This window comes from Plodia interpunctella, chromosome 12 (genome assembly GCF_027563975.2).
Source record: "Plodia interpunctella isolate USDA-ARS_2022_Savannah chromosome 12, ilPloInte3.2, whole genome shotgun sequence".
Lineage (NCBI taxonomy): Eukaryota > Metazoa > Arthropoda > Insecta > Lepidoptera > Pyralidae > Plodia > Plodia interpunctella.
The window spans coordinates 6,665,765-6,692,167 of record NC_071305.1 but is presented as its reverse complement, the minus strand read 5'-3'; the positions used below and the strand labels follow the sequence as shown (position 1 = coordinate 6,692,167).

Here is a 26,403-nt window from a genome sequence, read left to right as displayed (position 1 = left end):
TGATAAATAGAATTACGCGTCATCTCTTCAATTAAAAAATAAAAATTGATTAATTTTTGTGCCGACTGTCACATTATTTTGCAAGATTTTTATTCTTTGCATAAACAAGAGATTTTGAGACATTGAGATTCGACTTAACATTGACATTGAGATTGGATGTCAACGCGCCTCAGTGTTAAAATCTATCATAAACAACGTCGCAAGATATATATTTCTTTTATCTATGGTCGCAACGGAGCACGACTGAGCAATGGGGTAGGTATGGCTTTAAGCAGTAGCGTAGCAGACTCCTCAGACGCAGACGCAGAAATGGCCCAGACAAGAGGCCTAACTGTGGAAAAATTTTCAAGGGAAGTAAGAAGAACCACACTAGTGACACAGTAGAATGTTTTCAGACATCATTCAGTGATCCAGTATGTACATAAATGTTCATTATAACAAACTTGCTTTGTTATAAATCCATAACAAGATTGTGAAGGGTTATGGTTGTTAACTTATCTATTGTTATCTTTATTATTACAACCTTATCCACTTCTATGTTCAGACTGTGCTGGTATTGATGCATTTATGTGTCTTTGCTATTTGTATATCGTTGTAAAATTAAGTGCATGAGCAGAGAAAAACTTAAAGTTACGTCTAAAATCGAGGAAAAATATTTTTGAAAATCCTACTAAACGTTTGGATAATGTGTTTTATGTAGGTGTCACGTGTATTGATATGCATACAACTGCATTCAATTTCAGATTTTGTCATATTAGAATAAGAAGCGATGTATATCTATCATACAATCGTAGGTTTAAGTTGCATATGCATGCAGCTATGGATCTTTCGATGGTAGTGGCCAATTTGCTATGTATTGGGCAGTCTAATGTGTAAAACTGTACGCAGAAAAGCAAATATCCTCTCCCTCATATAACAACTTAATAATTACTTACTAAAAGTAACAGAAAATATTTTACCGCGCAATTTTCGTTAATATCAGCCGCAGAGATCAGATCCTTATTATCACTAGTGGGGGAGACACCAGCTTAGCGTAATGTGCTCCGGAATCTCACAAGAGTGTTACACCTTCATTAGTGCCTTGTTTATGGGCTATTGTAACTATTATCATTACAGTTTATTTAGATACTAGCGGCCCGTACCGGCTTCGCTCGGGCAACACCAAAATATGTTCTACGCATAAACGTTCATTCAAACTATCTTTAAAAAAACCGCACTAAAATCCGGTGCGTAGTTTTAAAGATCTGAGCATACATAGACAGATAGCGTGATGTGATTATGTTTTATATCCTTATATGTTATAAAACAAAGTCCTCTACCGGGTCTGTCTGTTCGCTAATTTTGCGCCTGAAGTTACCCAGCATAGAACTTTATGCAATGACAATAGCGAATAATCGACGATTGTGAATCTATTATATTTTTTTTAGCAACAATGTTATTTTTTTTTTTAATATTCGTATAAAATATATTTTATATAATGCCTACACTATCCCAAATTATACTGAACATTAAATATGAGATATTTTTCTTTAAAAAAATGTCGCTCACGAAGATGTGAATGTTACCATGGAATTAGTAGGTACTTAGTACCTACTAAGTATTCCATGGTACTTACTGGGATATTATCCCCATGATAGATATATTAAGCAATGGATGAAAAAATATTTCGCATGCAATAATTCTGATCATAAATAATTCTAAAAATGGACCAAAAAGACAATTGCTTTCATATACGTGACTTTATCTTAACAAACTTTCCGGAGTACACTTCCTATACCTCACATTTAGTTTTACGATTGAAAGATTTCTATCCTAAGAATCATTTCATCTATTTCACAGGAATCTTCAAACTTATTCGATTGCTAAAAGCGATCGGCAACTTTTACAAGTAACATCTCAACTTGTCACGAGTACGGTGAATTGTTTTTATCTGATGAGATGGCGTTTCTCAAACGAAGATGATAATACTTATAGAAGTAGAAATACTGCATAGAAAGAGGAATTAACGAAATCTTGTTACTCATATTCTTCATAGTAGTATTTCTCTTGACTGAGGGTCGTGGCCATTATGTGGAATGTAATATTGGTACCTAACGACTTCCTGGGCAATATTTATGCTTTGCCATTGCTTTGTCCATTTCACAAACTAGATGATAAGTCATTCCCTTTTCGTTTTAATTTCTTATAAGTTACCCGTCACAGTTAATTTCAAACTTAATTAAGGTTTAATTTGGCAATTATGAGTGGATTTTGAAGACCCTTCCGATTCTGCATGATAGATTAACATTGCTTTGTTCACACATAAGTACACAGACATTCACCAGGCGATACTTTATTTTAGTTTGTTATAATTATATTAAACAGACACGGTCATTAATTTCGGGGGAAATTGGCGTTTGAAATGATTAAGTAGATACTTATTAGGAAATTATTTCACAAATCACGACACCCTTCTCAAAACGCTTATTGAGCGCTGCTCTACCCTTATAATCTTGAATTTATAGCAAGGATAAATGAGACAAAGTGTGTATATCTTAAAATTTATTGGTAAAATTTCTTACAAAAGTAAAGATTCGTATGGCATCACAGTTAATTATTATAATACGCAGCACCTTCGTGACTTTGTTTACTAAGAATATATCTAGATACTCAAATATACTTTATTATCCATCAACAAAATTCTCTATTCGTGTTAAATTTGTCATCAACAAAATTATTAACTGCTATATCTTTTTTGAAACAGCATTTAATAATTTTATTGATGGATCTTTTAGTCACGAACGTACAACAACTACGAATGGTTGAACACTATGAACCAATTTACAACGAGCACCAGCTTATACTAGATGTACAAAAATTACATCACTAGGGTTCACCAATGTTCAATTTCATCATTTTGTACGTCCCTATACAAAATAAAATATTTAAGACTTAGGGGAATATCTAGGAAAGATTCTTTGAGCGTTTTTGCCGAAATACTGCACAGGGGGGAAGGTTGGCGATGCGTTGTACGGTTGCGATCCGTAGCCTTGATTTTGGATCAGAAGCGGCTGCTGCGGAAGGACTTGTTGCTGTATCGGCTGAAATGGTATGGTAGCACCTGGTCTGAAGTACGAAATTGGTTTTAGAGATTTGGATGACTCAAGATTTTCGGCCCCCTCAGGCTTTATGTGGGTGTTTAGAGGTTGGCTTCTGAACTGCAGGGTGAGGCGAGGTGGCTGAGGCTGTGGCGGTTGATATGTCTGTTCTGGCTCTTTCGGAAGGTACAGTCGAGAAGGTTGGCTTTGTGAGAAGCTGGCGTAGCTGACCGCTCCTTGGGGCTGGCTGTAGGCTCGCAGTTGAACGCTGGGTTTCTGGAATCATTGTAATTTCACTGTGAATGACATTATTTTCATATTTTATTATTCTAATGTAGTCAAATTTATTTTAAAATTTTATTTCTATCGTTATTTGCAAATGTTTTCTTGCAACAATACCCATCTTACATTTAGGCTATCCATTCATCCATCCATATCTGATCATTTGTGAAATCACATCATGTAAATTGTGAATCACATCGTATAAATTGTGAAATAAAAGGTAATTTTAGATAAAGGTTACTACTTGTAAACTATTGTTTCTTAAATGTGAACACTGTTATTTCAAAGAAAAGTTAATTCTGTGGAAGGTATAGAAGATAAATATGATAATAATGATACACAATGGAAAAAGTAGTATATAAGAGATACCTAGATATGATTAGACGAGTGACGTAAATAGGTATATAGATAAAATATTTACCTACCTGTATTTGTTGCTGAGGTTCCTGTTTCTCAACAATCTGTTGCTGTTGAGGCTGCTGCTCCACTGGCGCTTGCTGGGGCTTCTGCAGTGGATTCTGGGGAGCGTTGTTTGAATTTTGAGTGTAGACGATTCCCGGCTGGAGTTGCGAGTATTGAACGGGAACGGGAATCAGTTGGGGAGGCTGAAGGTACGGAAGTTGTACTTGGTTTCTAAGATACAGTCCTGGAGCTGGTCCAGGGTATGTTAGAGGAAGACCTTGAATGTATTGAATCGGTCTGATTATTTGGAATTGAGGTTGTTGGTAGTTTTGAGGAATCTCCTGCAAGAGTTGTTGTTGAGGTGGGATGGGTTGAAGTTGTAGTTGTTGGGGTGGGGGGAGGGGTTGGGGTTGTAACTGTTGAGGTGGTGCAATAGGTTGAGATTGTAATTGTTGAGGAGGAGCAATGGATTGGGGTTGTAGTTGTTGCAGAGAAGAGAGGGGTTGGGGTTGCAATAAGATTTGTTGTTGGTAAGCGGGTTGGTAGTTGGGTAAGACTTTCAGGGGAGCCGAGGTTGCTACTGGGATGGCGTTCGGCTGTTGTTGGTATGCTATCTTGTGCTCGGAGTACGCTAGTTGAGACGGAATTGGCGGTGATAGCTCGTACGTAGTAGGTGCGCTTAACTGTAAGGTAAAAAAATAATTTAATACGATTATGGATATGGTTATAAAATTAATGACGATTATCAAAATATCATTTTGCATGTGGTATATTACAGACTACGATCCTTGGATTTATGTTATGAAAGCCATGGATTTATTTTACCAATCCAAGTATAAAGTATTTTTATAATATCATCTTAAGTTTACTTAGTGAACATTTCAACTTGATAATGTCAATAGGGTCTAGTTTTGCTCTCAACTCACTCTTGGCTGGTAGACGGATATGGGAGAGTAGAGGTGGCTAGCGATAGCCGCTGGGAATGGGGGTCCTTGACCAGTCAGCACGTCTGATATCTTGGAGAGCTGGGGCACTGGTGTCGCGTACACTTGCTGTGGGAAAAAGAACTTTATGTTAAAACGAACGCGGAACTAAATACTTGCATCTATCTATCATCAACCTCACTAGAAATAAGTCTACTCTGTGAAGATGTCTCTTTGACATTATATTTCAAAATTAGTTACCACATCGCGTTGTGAAATAATTTTATGCTTCGAAAAAAGGATGGTACGGTCGTGCCGCTTTTTTTGCTCGACTTGGGGGGCACTGCTGTGCCCTCAGAAAGAAGGCAAGACGATGTATAGGTACCCTAACATCTGCAAGCGTTTACTATTTTGATGGAAAAAGGGTTAAAATCGATCTATAAATATTGTTAATATTTTCTACATATGGTCTTTAAATTTACATTTTCTTAACTTCCAATAAAACAAAAAGTTATTTGAAATCCATTCAACCCCGTGACGTGCCCTGTAGGGGCGGTACAAGTATTAATTAATTCTAGGCTTTCTCGGTTAATGATACCTACAGTACTTAATTAAATATACACGTTTTAATAAGAGCTCGTCGGAAATTCTAAATAATGAACAATTTTAATGGCGAATTGTCTAAGACGGCGTCTACTATTATGTTGCGAATCAAAGATTCTCTCATCTGAGAGTATTGTTGGTTTTGCCATAAGGAGATGATAGTCCACACACTTTCATATTTTTCATTCTTCAGTTCGCAGGATTTTTGGCATACATAGACATAATCATCATTGATCATCGTTTGTACCAGGACTAGGGGGAGCGAACACAGCAAGCGGACGCAGACACTAATTATAACATATAAAAACCTAATAATCCCTTCAAGTGTCATCAGTTCAGTTAGTTGTTATAATATAGCCAAGAACATAATAAGTAGACGTGACCGGGAATCGAACCCGGGACCTCCGATGTGGCAGTCCGGATTGATGACTAATAAGTCACATACTTCTTCACATTAAAATACAACACTGGGTAATGCAATGACATTTTTATTTTATTTATTGTACTACAAGTTTTACTATGAAATGATTACTACTGAAGATAACACAATTTAATAGTGATTAAAAGCATCTAAAACTATGACGAGAAGGGTACAATTGACAAAGTTTGAAAGTCCCCAAAATGGAACTCAACATTTATGCTTACGTCTAATGCAATTGGTCCCATATCACCACACAAGGTCTTTGTATACGTGAGTACGTGACCACTTATGAAGGGGTACTATACGACCCGAGATCATAGCCCGTAAAATTAGACACTGTCCAGAATAGACGCCCCTTTTTCTTATTATACAGGTCTACTTTAAAAGTGTACAGTACAAGCATAAAAATAAAACCACACTGAGGTATGCCGTTCAGCGCACTAATTCAAATGACACGTATTCGAGCACTTAAAAGTTTCGTTTATAGCACAGTACCTAAATATTTATGAGGTGCGAGTCCATTAATAATCATACGTATATCTCAATAATTGTCATTATAATTAAAATTAATTAATTCTCCCTATGATTAATCTCTTATACTTCGAGTAGCGATGTGATGTCTATTTGTATTGAAGAATAAATCTGTAAATCTTTTATTATAAATCTTTCTTTTTTTTGTAAGTTTTTACATTTTATTTCCATTCTTCTCTAAACGAATTCTTTAATAATTTTGGAAAATAAAATGAATTTAAATTGAATTGAGGTGAAAATAATCGATGCCATTAATTTGGTGCACTGAACGGAATACCCCATCACGCTGAAGGGCACGAAATAGCTTCAAAAACTTTTGTTATTTGGCCTATACAAACATTTTCTACACAAACATAAAGGGGAACTTTTTGAAAGGTAGAAACTGTGACTCCGACGGGTCGTAAAGGATGATTTTAGTGTTTCAGGAAGCTACCTAGAAGTTGTGGCATAGCTAGGTTACAATAGATCCTGGTGCAAAAAGTTTTGGGGCCCACTGCAACTAAGCTCTTTAAGTTATATGCAATGATGATCTACTCATAAACCAAAACCACAGGCATATGTCCCAGTGCAAAAGAGACCTATAACTGCTTAAGTTTTATTTAAAAAATATACGTGTGTGCGATGAGTAAAAAAGTTTCCGGTACAGAGGCTATTGATATCGGTGATTTTGCACCGTCCAGCCCTTTGGAAGGTTCTCTAGCTACGCCACTAGAAGTCCATTTCCGAAGGTCGTGGGTGGCAGAGGGTGTCCTCGCTCCCCCGGGCGTAGATAAGGCGATTAGTGTCATAATATTATTCCTGGGACCAGCGAATGTGTCACAGACTTCGAGAGAAATTTACTGAAGCAAACTAATTTGCGGAACGGTCCACATTATGACAAAAAATTCAATAGGAATTTCTTTAATGTAGTTTATTAATAATATCACATTTGCGTGCATTATACATCTTAGCTTTTGATAAAATATCCTACTAATATTAAGAAAGTGAAAGTTTGTGATTGTGTGTATTTATGTTTGTCACTCACGCAAAATCTACTGGATGGATTGTTATTAAAATGTAGAATATAACCTAGAGTACCAACACATAGAGTACCTAATTTTTATCCTGAAATTCCCACGGGAATGAAGCCCCGGGGCGCAGCTAGTAAAAATAATTCTACAAGATGAGGTTTGTATGATAATCAAATAGACATAATTAATTCTTACTAATAATTTCTATTAGGTCATAGAAATTAAAATTAATAACTAATGATAAAAATAATTATAACACAAATGAAATGAAATAAATCAAAAAGATAAAAGTAAGAAAATTAAAACAGGTAATTAAATTATGTATTCTATTTCTCAAACATTTCTTTGGTACATCAAAGAATTCGATACATTTGCGAATTTCCAATCATGTTCCTTTTTCAAATTATATTGCTTTTTCATAAAAATATCATCGTAATTTCGTTTCAAACATACAATTACAGATCTTAATAACCACGCCAAATTTGAAAAATTGATTAGCTAAAAATTTGAATTCCAGCTTTTCTGCTATAATGAATGTAATTTGCAAAATTTCCTTATCTATCCAAATGTAAATGCAAATGAACAGAGCTTTTTACAGTTTCCGTATATATTAAGTACCACCGTTTTTATTTTCATCAGAGAATTCTTTCCACAGACAAGGATATGGCGCGGAGCCGAATCTATAGGCTGGCGGTAACTCGTGGTTTTTTATTTATTTTTATAGCAGATTTATATTTATTGTACTAATAAGTATTATGAATCTTCTAGCAGATACTTTCCAGTTTTATCCCTTCTTGGGTTTGGCTCTTTTTGCAAGCTTGTATTTAAATTGCGTCTAAAAACAATCTCGGAAACTCAATTTTGAAGCAAATATCTCCATCTGATTTAACTGAAATGTTGTATATACGTTTAATTTGGATGATATTATTATGATATGTATGATCTGATGGTGCACCCAGGATCGGGTCCCGACAAGGAAATCGCTCTACCTTTACTGAACGAAATAATGATATTTTTGTTACGCGTTGAATGAAACCGACTCTCTGACGTCAATAAAAGCTTATGTCAAAAATGTCTCTTAAAAACTTATATAATTACAGGGCAGTAACTGCATAACGAGACATTTTGTTCCCTGTATGCGGTAATAACGCCCAGTTTGCAATGTTTTAGGGTGAGTTTCACGGTTTCTTCAACTTTCCGTCAACCGTGAACTTTGACGTTGATTTTAACCAGACGCCGCTGACATTTAGATAAAATTTTACTTTGCGATTTTCTGCGCAGGTTAAAGTTAACATCAACATTGACTGGTGCATCCCTACTCTTAATGTTTTTAGGTAGTTTCATGACATGCTGTATAATGTAATTTTTAATTCCAAGGAATAAATTCTGCACTCTTTCTGAATACTTTAAGTTGAGGTTGAGACTATAGATAATTCCCCGCTCTGTGCCGTGATTTGTGTTCCAATTGCGGGAAAGTGACTTTCCATTTAGGCCGAGTCTAATAAAAATACGTTTTCTCATATTGACTCGACGTGCTAATGCATTTTCACAGGTAATTTTCAGTTTCGAATAGGAATTTTCCGAATCAGGTATATTACTTATTAGGTGTTCTGACCAATTACATTACTTATTAGTTACAAGCACACATTTTATTTCGATGGTCAAAACTGAATAATTATGATGACCATAATAACGTTCACTTTTTCGTTCTCCATTGTTTTGATGGAGAACAAATCAACATCTATCATTTCAAACATGTCTCTTTTTTGTAAATAGATTTTATTATATGTATTTTCTATATTATGTAGTTTTCAAACAAACAACTCATAGAAAACATGCACATAAATTACTCTTTGGATGAATGCAACCATAACAGATGCACAAGTCAAACCACAATTGCGGATTCTAATGATGTTATAATTTCCGAAATTAACCATATCCAGATATCACCCTTATGCAATAGTACATTATGATAATATAAATTGGACATTACATACGACAAGTTTGCATGCGGAGCAGAGCGCGATATTAAGCCGTGAATGTACGTGTGTCACACGTTTTTGGAGTTTTAAAAAGTCGCGTAATCTGGAATAAGAAAACTGTGTGCGTAGAGCGACTTTGATATTTTCATCTCACTGTCGAGTCGATTCGCAGTGAGATGTAGCTAACCAATCACAGTACGATTGTGACGCAACAACAATCACACCGCAATATGATTGTTCGCTGCGTCTTACTTTGAAAACTTTCGACGTTCTATATCAAATGGCGGAGTCACACTACGGCCTCTGACTCATATATTTTGATTTGTATATTTTTTGCTTTTGTCGTTGCCCAAGCGTATCTAATTTAATATTCAAAGAGTACCATAAAGCCTATAACACACTAGAGAACCGTTTAAAGCTCTTATAAGTCCACAATGGAGGCCCAAATCGTCCCCTCAGTTGTAAAGTTGCCACCGATTCGGGACGAATCCGCGACGAAATGGGGGATTTCTTTCTATGGGCCGTAATAACCGGTGCAAAATAACGAAACAACAGGTTCAGATTCTTTATCCAAGACCACTGATATTAGTGGTGTTGTCGTTTTATTGTGTTGTATAAATACAAAAGTTTGAATGAGGAAGTTTGTTGCTCTCAATATTGCTGAATCTGCTTGGTCTACGGGTAGAATATATTCTGGTTAAGCACATTGGGTACTTTTTAATCCCAGAATTCCCACGGAGGCATTACGGAATGCATTCATAATTGATCCAGAACCGCATAGAAATACCTGTCAATGTATCACAATTAAAAATATTAACAATTACAAATATTGGGAATTGAATGTTGTGGACGGACGACGTGATAACCAAAAGGTTGGATCGTCAAATGGAAATGTGGATATGTATGTATATGTATGCCGACCTGTCAAATTTCCCAAATGCAGAACACCTTTCACCCTCTCGTCTAAGCCTTTTCCCGGTACCTTCATCAGTCATAAAGCGTCGGAGGCCGTGGTCCGCGTTTCTCACTATTTCTTCCACTAATTTGATATAATCTGTGGTCTTTATATTTTGTATAACCGGGCCGGGTTTATGGCTCCGTGGGACGCGACGCCTAACGGGCCCGGATTATGAGGTAATCTTAGGAAGTTTCACACGAGCGCTTGAGTGATATTCGACGTCTTGCAAATTGCATGGCGGAAAATTTTAAATTTGTTGGTCCTTTAATATTTTTTTCACAACTTTTTATAAAGGTCAGATATTAGTGCTCGCGTAGTAAAACTCGCCTGGTGAATTTAACCGTTTTTTTTCTTATAGTAGTCGTATTACCTCATGACACAGACCATTTAGCTAAATAGTCTATGGCTCATGAGGAGGAATAGGTATGACAGGCTGAGATGATTACATATGTCAAATATAATAAACACAACCACTCCATGTTTAGCGTATTATAAACCAGCCAGTATATAACAGTTAATAAAAAAAAGCTGGTCTGTATTTGCAGCTGTCTTCCATATTTAAAAATTTTAAAAGGCTGTTTGGACGATAGTTTTATTTTTAAATTCTCTAACAAATTAAAATATATATTTATTAAAGCTAATATTTTACTGTCCCCAAATTCGAAATGAAAAGTGCGGCTGAAAGTCATCAATTCCAATTCGTATATCCGCACTTTGGACCTGACTCCTTAATCTACTATTACTTTCATTTGTACTATGTACGTCACATTGTATATTTATGGGCGAGTTGGAAACTCAGTTGAAATTAATTAAGAGCGTTTTGCACACATGCGAATAGGGATGATTAATACGAATAGACGTCTGTTTAACGTCGGAGACATATTAGAAACGAGACGTAGTGAAACAAATATTTAGTTTTATTGCTAGATTTTCACTTCTCTTTGGTTTTGTATTGTGTTTTGTACATAGATATAAAGAGGTATCATAATTTTAGACTATATCTAAAGTTAGGATTAGGATATTATAACCTCTAATGTATACATATATATTGTAAGCCCTTACGACTTGCTTTTAATGATTGTTGTGACAGTTTTATTGTTTTATATTATATATTTAATTTATAGTTGGTAATAGTTTGTTAATAATACCTAGAAATGGTTAAATTGTATTTCGGATGATATACTATTCAATATTGTAAAAATAAATTCAAATAAACTAAAGTATTGACGTTTATAAAGATATTGATGTTTATAAATTCTAGATTGGTCTAAGATTTTGTAATTATTACATTTCTTACTCAATATTTCGCTAATCGTATCATTCGACGAGGATAATTTTGAAGTCAAAGACGAAATTTGTTCTACATAAAATGCAAAAGATCTTATGTATGTCTAACTGTTGGTCTGTAACAATGGAGTATATTTGTTACAATCACACACACAGTATTAATTAAACAAAAAAATCCGTCTAGGATTTCAATGAAATTTTCTACCCGTGTGCCAAATTTCATCGGGCGTAGATGGACATCAGTCAAAATTCAAAAAAGTCAAAATTCTTTATTGAATTTAGGATAATATACATCACTTATTGACGTCAAAAAATTACTTAAACTAAGTCTACTGCCGGCTTCCAAAGCGCAGGTGAAGAAGAAGCGGCGCAACAAACTTCACCGCAGCCTTTTCTCCAAGGGCGTCAAATTAACAAATATAGGTCTTATACATATATTAAAAATTAGGACGAATTTATCATTATTAAAAATGTCAAAATTTGAATGAATAAATAAAATAAAAGTTGCATTTCAGTTGCGTTGCAGTACTTTTTCAATCAAAATTCTTACGAGACAGAACGCAATTATGGCATAACTTCAACAAGAAACCCGATAGCTATGTCGTCTTGGGACTAAATAATGACGATCTGTAATTTAACCAGAAAAATGTGATGGTGATGGTGAAGCGTATGGAGATCTTTTCAGCGAGTGCCATCATTATTGGGCCTCATAATAGCAGCGCCTGCAACGTGGGCCGCTACCCTACCCCTCAAATGGGCCATTTATTTAAATGTTACGTTTTCCAAAAACACTTTAGATTGTTATCTCGACACCCTTTATAAGCATTACAGCCATAAGTAGCCTTTCGTTTCGTTATTAATTAATGACGGTAGGTACTTCTCACGTTTAGCAGAAATTAATTTTCCTGTGTGAGTTTAGGTTAATTGCCATTATTGTACTGAGATGGTTCTTTCTTCGCGGATCATTTTTAGTGAGTATTACTATGGGACCCCTGGGGCTTAACTTACCACGCATCTGGTCATTGATTAGGAGAAAAATCATTTTTTGCGTTTATCAATTAACATAAATCACACCATTATCTAATAAATACATATATTCAAAAATGTATTTTTATGAAATATTCACTTGATTTTTTTAGTAAGTTTACTAATAGATAATAATATGGTCAAGTGGAGTACTTATGCAAAAAATAATTTTCGATCCTTGTAATGAAAATGTCAATACCTATTTCAGCACCTTTTCCTTTTTTCAAGTACTTAATAGCAGCATGATTTAAGATAATGCGAGGATAAAATGGAATGTAATATAAAATGGCGTAAAACTATGAAAGAAGGACAGCGAGGACGATTTAAAAATTAATCACTGCGCATTGTGAAGGCTTCAGTGACTAGAGCAGCTTAAATGCCCCAGGCGGCTGGTATGTTCCTATTGAAACTCATATTTAATGCCGACTTGGCTTGGACATCATAAAATTTGTACAGATGCCGATTCAAATGCACGAACATTGCGTAGTTTGTATTATAGCTTTTAATTATCGCAATAAAAAAACAGAAATATGGCATACATTTCTGGTTCGGATCCGCCAAAGTTTGGGGAATTATATCGCGATAGGGATTGTAATGACAGCGTGGCTGCAGTGGTCGAAATGCCCTGAGAACCACGCGATAACGTATATCTGGCATTATAGTTATAATCGTTGTTAATTGATAAACGACACACACTAAGCACTATGCTTGTTTTGTTGCTCCGATGTTCACAAACGCATAAACATATACACGCATAACAGCTAAATCGATGTGGATTAAAAAAAGTTCTCGTTTTGGAAAGAAGGTTATCTAGGTGCATAGGGCGGGCTAGGGTGTTTATACTGCATTTCGTTCCGTATATTGATCTACTTCCTTGTAATAGTAAGGGATTAGGTAATTTTGATCGGACATATGCATCCGATAAGTATTTTACAAGTATTTAAAAAAAAAACATCAGACTTGACTAAGAAGTCATCATCAATACCCTAGCAAAGTCTCAGGTTCCAAGTTTCCTAACAAAATTGAGAAAAATAATTTTAGTTCAAAATGTATTCCTAATAATATATCTTCTGCGTATATCATAAAATGTTCAAGTTTGTAACTGTATATTTTGCTTTATGAGCAATAATGGGTTTTGCCTTGCATTGTATCCAGTGTTAATTAAAATTTTATGGATGACAAGTGTTCAGTGTCAACGGGAACGCATCGGTTCGCCTTGTGAATTTGTTACTGGATGCAAACCTGAACCCTCGAGAAATTAAAGCCCCTTTCCGACGGAATGTTAGGCTGACGAATTTGTAGAAATCATTAAGGGCCTAGCAACACGACGGCGGCAGGGCGTTACTTGGAATTAGGAATGGATTTGAATTGTATCTTGATTCGGCACTTAAATGTACAATTTTGTGATTTATCGAATTGATATTAGGCATTATTACGAAGTAATATTATTGTAAAGTCAAAATTATACATTTAATGGGAGAAGCTAATAATACTACAAAATAGTAAGGAGTAGAGTACAAGAATAGAAATGATTCTAAAATTTTTTAGAGTATAGGTGAATTGTATGACTAATATTTGGATAGGTACCTATTTGCCACCCTTTCATTTAAAATATTGATATAACTTTGTGACAATTAAAATGTTTACATTAAACTAACATAAACTACTTACTTAGGTATCGCAACAATCTTTTTTATTATTATTTATTGCAAAATGTTAACTAGGTATCGCGTTAGGTTATAACCTGTCGAGGTAACAGATAAATAAATTTACACGACTCCTGGCAATAAAAATCACAGACTTAATTCCTGTGCCTTTTAAAACGTCATATAAATGAATCTGATAGCTGCTTCATTATAAAAGTATGTTTACTTTCATCAACAACCAGTTGGTCCTCAATCGAACGGGTTCCTTGAATCATATCCTCGTTATGTAACACTTATATGGCGAACTGTGAACATCGCGGTGAAACTCGATCGACGTATGTCAATGGAACTGCAATATAACCTCGTTACAGCTTTAGTTTGAGTTATAACTGTGTTAATGTGACAACTAGCTAATGTAATAGAATTTGCCTTAATTATGTTAATTCTGCCACAAATTAATCAGGGTTAATTGATCGAAACGCGGAAGATTTGGTCTCGTTGATGTCACGTACAGTTAATGCTGTGGATATCAATCAGTTGTATAAAATCATATACGAAATGTATAAGTAGGTACATATATTTTTAAACTAATATAAAATAATTGTATTTTCAGTTAATAAAGATAGAAGCATTTCAAGTTTATTTTACCTTAAGTACCTATGCATTTAAATTAAAAATATTCTGCTTTGAAATAATTAAATAAACTTCGGTATATTTAAATTGGTCCACTGTTATGATGACACTTATGAAAAATTGCATGCAGATTGCTCTCTTTCGTAATCTGTCGCAACGTTATTAGCAAATTGTAAACCAGTATATCTATTCGTATAATAATATTCATGACTATGATACAGTTCTGATTTGGGTGTGCCGTGAAAGTTTCTCATGAGTTCATATGTGGCCGAATGAACTAGACTGACCGGTGCCGGATTGGCGCGCTGCCGGTGCGCAAGAGTGCTTTAACAGTCATATAAAATCTAAGGCCGTTTCTCCATAGCTATGAGACATTTAGGGAACAGAAGTTGGAAATTATGTATGAAATAATAAAAAACAAGACGTAGTGTAAATAAATGATTAACAACGTGGCATGTTAATCATTAATTAATAGTTGTGTATTTATTTCTTTGCGTTGTTTGTATTGTAACAGAAATAGATTTTAAATTGAAATATAAATAATTATTTCTTCAAATTTTAGCAGTAGTCACAACTCTCGATTACTTGAAAAGTCCTTCAATAATTACGAGGCATCATATCATATATTTACATATAGTACTTATGTTGCTTTATCTTATATGTTTGTATCTTAGTGTGTCTTAGCCAAGTTATAGATGAACACCTTTAATGTTTATTTAGTTCGATATGTTCATTATTCAAGACTAGTGACATAACGTTGTTATTATTTTATGTATTATAAATTGTATGATATACTTATACATATTTAGATATATATACAGATAAAAGAGGAAGGCCTAGGACGAAATGGTCGGACGACATCAAAAAGTTCGACAAAGAATGGCAAGAGAACACAAAGGATAGGAATGCGTGGAAGAAGTTAGGGGAGGCTTTTGCCCAGCAGCAGGACTCAAACAGCTAATCAAAAAATATTGTATTATGCCAGCTGATAGGTAGTGATTATTTTGTTTCTTATCGATATAATCATATTTTAGAACTTATGTCAATCTGTTGAAGTGCAAAATCGCATTCTAAAATAATATTCATGTGATTCTATATTTTGAAGAAAAAAAAAAACAGTTTTATCCATTCTGATATATGAAGATGAGTCACTACATATTAAAACCGAATTTAAAATACGATGTGCAAATTTTCCACTCCGGCGAAGTTGGATAAATATTGTTCAAAAGTTTTGAAAGGTGCAAAATTGCATTATTTCAGATTTGCTGAAATTCGCTAGTTTCTGTTGGCACAAATCCCATTTTCTAATGAAAACAAAACATTGTTAAATTTTCTCTATTTTATATGAACACAAAATATAATGAGAGATATGTTGATATAGAAATGGGGTCTTTTGATCCCATTTTATATCAACTTATCTTTAGTAGGAAAGCGGATGTCTCCAACGCTCTACAGCTAAGGAAAAAACCGAAATGCTCAAATGAGAGTGAGAGAAGTAGAAATAAAAATGGTGACTAAATAATCAAATATGGCAGCTGAGTATCTATGTAACTAGTACAGTTTTAAAATCATTTATCATAGAGACCTCTTAAGCCTCGCAAGGGTACAATAGGTACAAAGGGCAGAACACCCTCGCAATTAATCGCCATCTTGAAATTGGAAGTACACATCCGCTTCCGGAAAAGTCAAATGAAAATTAATATAGCTCGCTTTAATTACACTAAGAATCGGGCATAAATAGAAATCTATTTTAATTTGACGTTGCTCTATTTTCTCTCTCTCGCTCTACTGTTAAGTAGTGGTTACCATCTAATGGTTTATCTTGCTCAATTGAAAATAGAGAAGATAATTGAAATTCACGAGCACTGCGTAATTTCTCTGAGTGCTTTCATTTGACGCAATGAAAAACCAGCAATGTATGCCGAATACGCAAAGTTCAGCGAACTTCATTAAATATTTTGAGAGAAAATAACGACCATTATGTGTAAAATACAGGTAAAAGTAACATTAAAACATTAATACAGTACAAAATATAAATTTATCATTAAATATAAATAGGTTTTTTTTATATAGTGGAGGTAAGAAGTTGTTTGTGATTTTATTTAAATAAAAATTTGTTTCTATAACTATAGATTAATTATGGAAAATAAAATGTCTGGCACAAGGCCTATTATCCATAAATACATCTAATAAATATTTAAATCCAACTTGCATAACATCACAGTTACCGATGGTCGGTGAAAATTATATAAATTATTCAAATAAAACTATAACGCGTGAACGAACACTCTACTAATTTAGTCGATACGACAGTATTTCCCTGGTTGAAATTGGGTTGGAATTTTCTTTGCCCATATTTAATTTTATGATTCATGAAGTTTTTTTATGACACGAACTCATTCGGAACTTTTATGTTTAAGATCGTTTATAAAGTGTAATAAATTTTAAAATATGTATAATGTGTTTTAAATGAGATCATAATAAAACTATGATTTTTGACGTCAATATTGATTATGAACATGGAGATGGAGACTTTAAAATTTTATTTTTGTAACACTTTTTTGGCAATAACACTTTAAAGTTTTTTTAATTAGCTCGTTTAGGTAATGGATTTCTTTTTCAATTTTACATTTTTTCTTTTCCTTATCAAATTTTTAACTTGGGTTACTTTTTGTGATTTATCGTCGTACTCTGTGTAAAGTCAGATTTTTTTTATTATGCTCGCGCTGAGCGTATAATCTTTGTGGTTCGTACGCTCGACATGCGATAGTGGCGATGAAGCAACTATCGCAATGGTCGATCAAGGGCTGGATGATCATCAAATAATGTCAACCCTGCTTCTCCTTCGTGTGCCACGGATAGCTCGTGTTCGTGGCTGAATTTCTGTCGTTCGACAAAGAAAGCCACCAATCCGACCTCCAATCTTAAAGAAGACCAGTGCTCACGACGTGGTACATCATTTAATAATGATGAAAAACCATTCGTAAATAATTTTACGAATGGTTTTTCATTTGGATGGCTATGATATCCGATGTGTTTATCAAAATAAAAACAGTATGTTTATAACTGCAAAAGGTGGCCTATTTAACGGCAAATATTGGATACAAGAGAAATAAATCCTTCACGTGTCTGTTGCCGAGTCGAATCTATACTTTAACAAGAAAAACAAAAAAGTGAAACGCGAAGTAGCAGCCGTAAAAAATTCGCAACAAAAATTTATCGGGCGAGTTGAGGCGCCTAACAACTTTTATATTAAATTTCTTCCTCGTCAAACTTGTCTCATAAGCCGTGGTACGTCATAAGCTTTGTTCTGTGACATCCTGACAATCTCAGCGGTTAACCTCTCAAACTAAGCACCATAACCTGGACGAGCTTAGCTTTTTTGTTACTATGTGGTGTTGTTCAAAAGTTAATAACCCATAATAATAATATGATTTTATATAAATCCATAAGAAAAAACATCTCCATTTTGCCATCGGAACCTTGCAATCGGTATCGGTACAAATATTTATATTTCTTTACCCAATTTCATTAATTTTCGCGACTGCAATAAAAGAAAGCATCTATGTGGATCATTTTCGTCTATTTGAATAATTGTCAGTCTCTTATTAGGAAAGGAAAGCATCATTTATTTGAAGAAACTCTTTTTCTTTTCCATTTCACACGAAGTTATCTCTTTTTCCAAAGTTAGGCTAGTTTATATCTTATAAAAAATTATTTCTATTTTGATATAAAAACAAGTAAAAGAATATACTTACTTGAGCCGGTGATTTGTCCTGCTGTGATTCTTTTGAGTCTGCGTATTCGATTCCTGGCGTAGGAGACGGGGCCACTGGAACAATTAGTTACATTAGGCTTATCGATGGGCAACACTATAGGTACTAGACCTTCTCATTTCTGACCTTTAGTCCTCAGGTACCAAAAAACCAGCATTCCAATCTCATCATCCATAGTTGAGGTAAGTGTAGTTATGAACAATAATAGCATATTGTTACACCCTTTGGATAACTTTTGACCCTTCTGCGCCCTTTATTACCATAATGAGATCGACAATTTTCCACGAAGACTATTGTTTCAAAGTTGTTTGTAATATTATCTAAAATCGATTCGCACCTGCTTACAAAAGACAATTTTTTACAAATAATATAAATTGATTTATTATTTGCTTTATTCGTTCTATAGTTATTATAGCAAATGATGATTTTATCTGACATGCATGTATAACACACACTTTAACTTCACTTTTGTGTGTATATGTGATATTTACAGACTAAATAGGTTTAAGAAAGAGTGTATATCTTCATTATTTTACACTAATTATAATAGAGAGAAAGTGATTGTAATATACTACCTATCGAAACTACTTAACCGATTTACAATTTTTTTTAACTAGAAGACCATTATTCTCAAGAGACATATTGTTATCGTACTCACGTTTTATTCCGATATTTCCACAAGAACGAAGTCTCGGGACACGATTATTTAGAAATATATTTAAGTACCAGTTTATTTTATTGTTTACAATGCGCATCCATCCATAGACAGGGTGTTTAAAACATAGGCAAGTTTTCCCAAAATGTTCAGTGCATGGAATACAACTTATGTCTATTTTCCATATATATCTGATTGGCAGATCTGGCGATTTGTAAGGAAAATCGGAACATTTAACATATTATGGTAGATTTCATTGAATATATCTATTTATCATTAAATCTATCTATTTCATCATTAAAAATACAACGCGTTACTAATTGATTTATAAACTGATAATTTTACTACTTCGGTTAATAAAACGCGTTCAACGCTAATAAATTCTATCATTAACAAGTTCGCTGAACCAGTAAATACTAACCTGTAACGCCAACTATAAATTACCAATTTCAAATAATACCTTACACCGTCTCCATTGAAACGTAACATAGTTATACCGAGTCAATAGTTGATTGCAAGTTCAAACGCCACCAAGAGAACAAAAGGTCTTAAGCAAAATTCCCAAGTCTAGTCTTTGGGATCCCTTCTACATTTTGCGTTACAAAGGATCGCTCGAAATGGTTGAATACGTCGATCCGTCAATGTCGAACACTCAAATTAGGTTACATGGGCTCTTTAGAAATACATATGTTTTTTTATACTTATCTGTAGGTTACATTTATCTATTCTGTTTATTATTTACTAGCGGCCCATCTCGGCTTCGCTCGGGTAAAACCGTAATTAATTACACACCTAAACCTTCCTCCAAAATTACACTTTCTATAAAACAACCCGCCTCAAAATCCGTTGCACAGTTTTAAAGATCTATAAGCATACAGACAGTAGAAAAGGACTTTGTTTTATACTATGTAGATAGTGATTGACTGATATTCGCAGTAATCACTGCGAATATTAGTTTTGATTTTGACTATGAAAATGAAAATGAAATATAAGTATAAATTGGTGAGCTGATTTTGATCATTTAGATTCTATACTCAATTCTATAGAATTTCACTGTGCATTCTAGAAGTTTCCAAGTAAAAACATAGTACCTACTTATAAACAAATGACGGACTTTATGCTAAAAGCATAGCCATTCGAAGATTCTATTTACTAAGCTAGGTATTGATAGGTGATTAAGAAATCAACCTGTATGTAATTATGATTTGACTTTACCAAACTTTACGCGCGTTTTTGGAACAGGAGCTGCTGATAATTTTTATTTCGTAAATTTTTACGTTTTTGTATGAAACGGAGCTGACAGCCGGGAATTTTTTGGTGGTGAAAAAGTTTATATTTAGGATTCGGGGATTTTACATTTTGAATTAAACGCTGAATTCGAAACAAATTCACATTTCTCGAGGGCCTATTGTATCCGTTTAACTAGTTGTTATTTTGAAAATAAAAATAATTCAGTTTCTTTTTTCATTTTACTATTTTGCCAGCACGTGTTATCATGTGATAATACTATTTTGGAAAAATAGAAGAATACAATAAAAAAGCTAGCTCATAGTCTGTTGGAATTTCTAACATCTGTATCCCTTACGGGGCAGACAGAGGCTAGAGTTGCAGTACTCGAAGGCCATAGATTTTTACCCAAACTTACCGGTAGATAAAGACTCTCTCTTGTCCACATTCCCACTTCCCTCGGCCAGCTCCCTCTTGTCTGTGCTCAGTGTGTCCCTGGCCTTCTGCCGCCCTCTGTATGGCGGAGGCTCAGCGGCATGGCACGCCGCCACCAACAGGAATATTGTTACCTGCAGTTGTTAATTAGTTGAAATTGCTTACGAGCGTTGGATTTAAATTTCGATGTTATGCCTTTAAATAAATATTGCAAATGAATTTAATGTACTATACATTAGAATATTATCTTATATACAAACCCCAGATATAGAACATTAAGTTCTTATATCTGTCATGCAAATAAACCGATGTATGTAGCATTTACAGAAATTGGTAACAGGAAAGATGTGAATATTCATTAATCAATAATGAAGACCAATTTGCAAATGTAGGTATTCTTCGAAACTGCATAATTAGATTGTTAGATGGTTATTTATACTTTATTTTCATATGATTTAAAAGTAATCCAATGCTACTTTTGCTAAAATCCATCTTTATAGTAACGAATTTATTGATTTCTGAAAAGTATTTTCGTACTCTGAACAAAAACTAACACACAAAAGGATTTTTGGGGTTGGAATTTAATCAAATTATTGTTACCTATGAGTTTTTCTTTATTCTCAAAAAAATATCACGTAAAACGTGAATAATAAGATTTATTTTATAATTCTTCTAATACTGGTCAAATATTCTAGTTTACTCACTTCAATATTAGACTAATATTATTAGACATTAGAATACCTATAATACATATTTATTACCTACCTAACGTATTGTAGGTAATAAATATGTATTATAGGTATTTATGTCACTAAACTGTTATACCAAATGATATATTACTAGTAGTTTGTAGCTTTGGTACATATTATTTAATTAAGAATACGATGACGTGTATTGTGTAATGTGAATTTATTATGATGTGATAAAGTGCCTGAGAAGGCCTAATTTCTGAATAAATGACCACTTCTATTCTAAATCAGGCTCATATTTTTCACTTATTATTTTTTTATAAACATCACTGGCCACTAACCGTAAACTTCATATTTCACTATCACCGGCACTCAATAATCTGTGGTCGTCGACCACTGCTACACTCACGCGCAATTCACTGGTTGAATGTGGTAGATGTTGTGTGAGACAGGGCTTATATCGCCTTGCCTTGTCAATCGAGGGGTGCTGTGGTCATTATGAATTGGTAAGTATTGGGGTGTTGCTAACTTTAAATCAATTTTGCATCTCAATAGTTCTTATTTACACGCAGTAATGATTATTATCTTATTTTTCTTCGTGTCGACATGACACTTATTATGAGATTATTTTGGACTGATTATTATCACGGAATATTCGTAACTGAAATTAACTTATTCAATTTGATTAGCAAGAAAAAAGCGGAATTTTTAGATCCAAAATATTGTTTAATTCATTCGCTAAAAAATGACTTTATGAAGAATTTTCTTGAATTCTATGATCACTTAATTTAGTAGTTATAATATACATATAGACTAGAACAATTTATATTAAAAAAAACCATAATTTGTAATTGGTTGTATATTCATTAAAAATCCATACCAATTCAAGTTTTCGTGACTATGTACACAACCATATGTAGAGGCTGTTTCCTCACACTAGAATCAGCTCAACTACGTCTTGTCGGTCGTACATTTCAGATTATACTGCATAAACCTTTTGCAGCGGTAATATCGTCGAAATTACAATGAATTTATGCAGTTTAATGGGCTGTTCACTGTACTTCTTGTCTCTCGGCGCGCTCTTCTAATTGACTTGACTCGGGTAAGTGCCGGTCACCACGGTAATTAGGTCTTTACTTGTTTTCCGAGTTGGGAAATTATAATTCACCATTTGGTTACTCTCTTGGTATTTGATGAATATTTTTATAGCTTCTAATTAGGGTTGAAATAAGGATATTATTTTAATTAATGATTATAATATTTTTGCGAACTTCTAATCACGAAAAACGGGCGAGTAAGACTTGATTTAGAGAAATTTAAATAAAAAATGTTGAAAAGTAAAAAAATTAACAAAAAGGTGCGAACGTAAGGCAAAAAAAATGGTAGGGGCCCCATAAATGGAACACTCAAGGAAAAAGAAAATAAAGTTAAGATTAAAAGGCTCTGTAGGAATAAACTGCATCGCTTACGCTAAAGCGTGTGTTTATTAAAGATAAAGAATACACAACAAGGTAATTTCATATGCGAATTTACAACGATCGAGGAAACTTTTCCCGCCTCTGCGGAATCCCAAGCACTGCATTTGAATTTGGATCTCTTTGAAATAGAGGTATGTTCTAGTTTGAACCCTTTTGTTATAATATTATTAATTTTCGAAAGTAAAAAAATATTAAAATGTTATATATCGATATTATTTTAATGATACTATTACTAAGATATCTTCATGTAATACGCAATTAATTAATATTTATCATTTCTTGTATCGGGAACTTTAATCAAAATAATCGCCTCTTCTCTAACATAATTGTGTAATACTGTTTACTTCAATAAAAATGGTGATGGGCTGATGAGGAGGGCACGGAGGGACCAAAGCACAAGAGTTTTGGCATATAAACTGACAGCAGGTCCAATTAAAACAATAGAGGCATATAGTGAACTCAAATACATTTTGTTAACCCAATAACAAAAGAAACAGAGTTCTGAATAACAAGCTAAGAGTAAGATCGTAAGATCCAATGCAATGGTTCCAGCTGGACTTTACCAATACATAGAGAGTAGACACTTGGGGAACAAAAAGTTCATAGTAGCTGGTCGGATATCGGGAACTTGCGCTCGCTTTTTATCCGTAAAGTTTCAAGGTTCAGCGGTTTCAGCACACTTCGCTTATCGATTACCGGCGACGCATAAATTGTTAACTGATTTTCAATGGGCCATCCTCGTTTTTTCGTATGAATCCACAGTTTTTAACGGTGAGATACGCTCGATAATTCTCACAATCGATTGTGGCTTCTCCTCGCAATCGATGGCAGATCTGCTCGCCTGTCCCGAGTGCAAAACATCTGTGCTCGGGCTGACTTGATGGCAGTTTTCAATGAGGCCATCGAGCTGGCTCATTTTTGGCAAGAATATATTTTGTATCCAATCAACACGCTAAGATTCAAAAATTGTAGCGAAATGAATATTGAAAGTCGGGGGTTTTTTAATTTGTTCAACAAATAAACTTGTATATATATTATTAGGTATCAAATTTCTAACTGCCTTGAGACGTTAGTAAGGCTGCTTAGATGCTTATTTGTAGAATGTCGAAACTATACTACCTACCATCGGACAATAGGTTTTAATAAATTAAATATTACTATATGATAATGCTATTTTTTTATAAGCCTATTTTGTGTTCCATTGCAGTGCAAAGGACTACCCATTTTTAAAAAGCCTCAAAATAACTAATTGAAATAAATTTTCATTTCGATCGTTTTCCATCACTTGAACATTGGAACACGACAAGTGTTATGTAAACAGTTACACAGCTAAATTAACGAAGTGTAAAGGGCGATTATATTTCCATTCGCATTTCCAGTCTAATTTTTTGTCCCGTAAATAAACTTGAAGTTTATATAGGACCACTTCACTAGATACGAACATTAAAAGCAATTAGCACACAGGTATGTTGTTTAGCTCATTTAATAACTATTATGTACAGCTAAATACATTTATTTAGTTAACGAATTTATCAATGTTACTTTACCTGAAGAGGTAGTTGTTAGTTACGACGAAACGGCTCCAAACATGGAACTCCTCAGGGTTTTCTGCATAGACATGATTTTGTCACACATTAAATACAATTAGATCTAACTGATAATAAATAATGCTTGGCTTGTGTAAAAAAATGCATTTAGTATGAATAAAAAGGTTTTAAATCTAAAAAATAATGTAGCAGGCTAATCTTACCTGCCTTTTGGCTTTAATTTAATTTATGTATGTATAAAATATGAATAATTTATCAGTATAAATTAGAATAAGCGCATGATATAACAGTTTAAGACATTACGAAAGTATAATTTCTGCTTGATGCACGTTAATAGCACACACCTCGGTGGCATCTTGTCATCTTGAACATTTTTACACAGCTATTTTAATAACTCGCAGTCAAACCGGTGTGAGCTTGTGAAATAAATAGTTGAATTATTATCCCTGTCACAGAATTATATACACGAATTATTATACTATTTACAAAGCAAGCTGTTAAAAATACATCAAGTGTATTTAATTTTCTACAATAAGAACTTACAGTTTCAGCTAAAACTTCTTTTCATTTAAATCAATACCTCAAGAAGGATTTTTTATTGAATCACATACATATATAACTAATACAGTGTCTGAATATAGCTCTGAAGGCGCGAGAAAATCGCAAAGAAATGGGAGAAAAAGAAATATACATCTGAAAATAGTTATAATATTCTTTCTTATTCGTAGAATACTATTTAATTACAACTTACTTAACCTATCATTTGCGATAAATTCGCATACCTATCCATAGCCGCTAAAATATATAGGATAAAGTTTTCTTGTATCACCATATTCTAACACATGTTTTTACAAATAAATATTTTTTGTATTTTCTTTATCATTCCATAATTAAATATAAAATTATGAGTGATTCAGATAAATTATTTTTTTACTGAATTTTGTATCAGAGCAAGGAAATTTTAAGGAATGTATGTCATTTGTGTAGAGAAAAATTCGCAATACCATTCGTCTCGATACGCGTGGCTGAGTTGGAACTAATTCTTACAGGAAATGTTGTGATGCCCCTAGAGGCTGGCCTGCGTGCCTCTGGGGACATCACAACATTTCCTGAACAAATTTCCAAACCAACCTGATCTGATTGATTGATGGAGATCCCACACGTTACTATATTATGTTGGTGACTATTATACTTCTTAGTAGACTTGATAAAATATAGAATTGAGAAGAAATAGGCATAAATAAAATAAGAAAATATGTTGGTAACAAAATCAAGCCAAACTTAAGACTAAGATTTTCTCCAACCTGTTGGACCTGTAGTCCAACTGGTTGAACAGAGCAAATCTCAGACGGGGCGTCTCGTCGTCGACTTCTACTACAAAATCTGCGTCAAAATGCAAAATGCGAACCCCTTTTCTGACATCGTGTATTTAATATGCCAATATATGCATGAAAAATATCAAACGACAAACGAGCTCCAATATTTCACTGACGGGCCCATTAAGTTGCTACTCAATAATGTGAGATGTCACTATTACCCAATCTTCCTTTTCGGAAACAGGGGCACGATGGCGCAAACTTGTTATTTGAACGATTTCTGCGTGTTTAGCATTTTTATAGTGCAAGCTTAGTGATTTGTGGTCGTTATATACTGTCAAAGACTGCGCCGACGTGACACAAGCCGGACACTCGGTTTTCTCTCTTTCGAATCGACTCGTTCGTTATGCTCTAAGCCAAATTATACCTATAAACGTGGTACGTGAAAGAGACATCCTGTAATAGTGCATGAGTTTAAAATATACAGGTCTCAACTGAA

The 26,403-nt window shown here is 34.0% G+C and overlaps 1 protein-coding gene across 1 annotated transcript; it reads right to left on the bottom strand.

The window, feature by feature from the left end:
- Window positions 1–2,528: 2,528 nt before the first annotated feature.
- Window positions 2,529–22,010, bottom strand: LOC128674337 (bromodomain-containing protein 4-like). Its single transcript, XM_053752831.2, has 6 exons — window positions 21,905–22,010; window positions 20,858–21,008; window positions 18,540–18,613; window positions 4,688–4,813; window positions 3,785–4,444; window positions 2,529–3,353 (listed from the first exon to the last, which is right to left on the bottom strand). Exons 1-6 carry the CDS (start codon window positions 21,914–21,916, stop codon window positions 2,925–2,927), a joined length of 1,452 nt encoding a protein of 483 aa, XP_053608806.1. The 5' UTR covers window positions 21,917–22,010; the 3' UTR covers window positions 2,529–2,924.
- Between the last annotated feature and the right edge of the window lie 4,393 nt (window positions 22,011–26,403).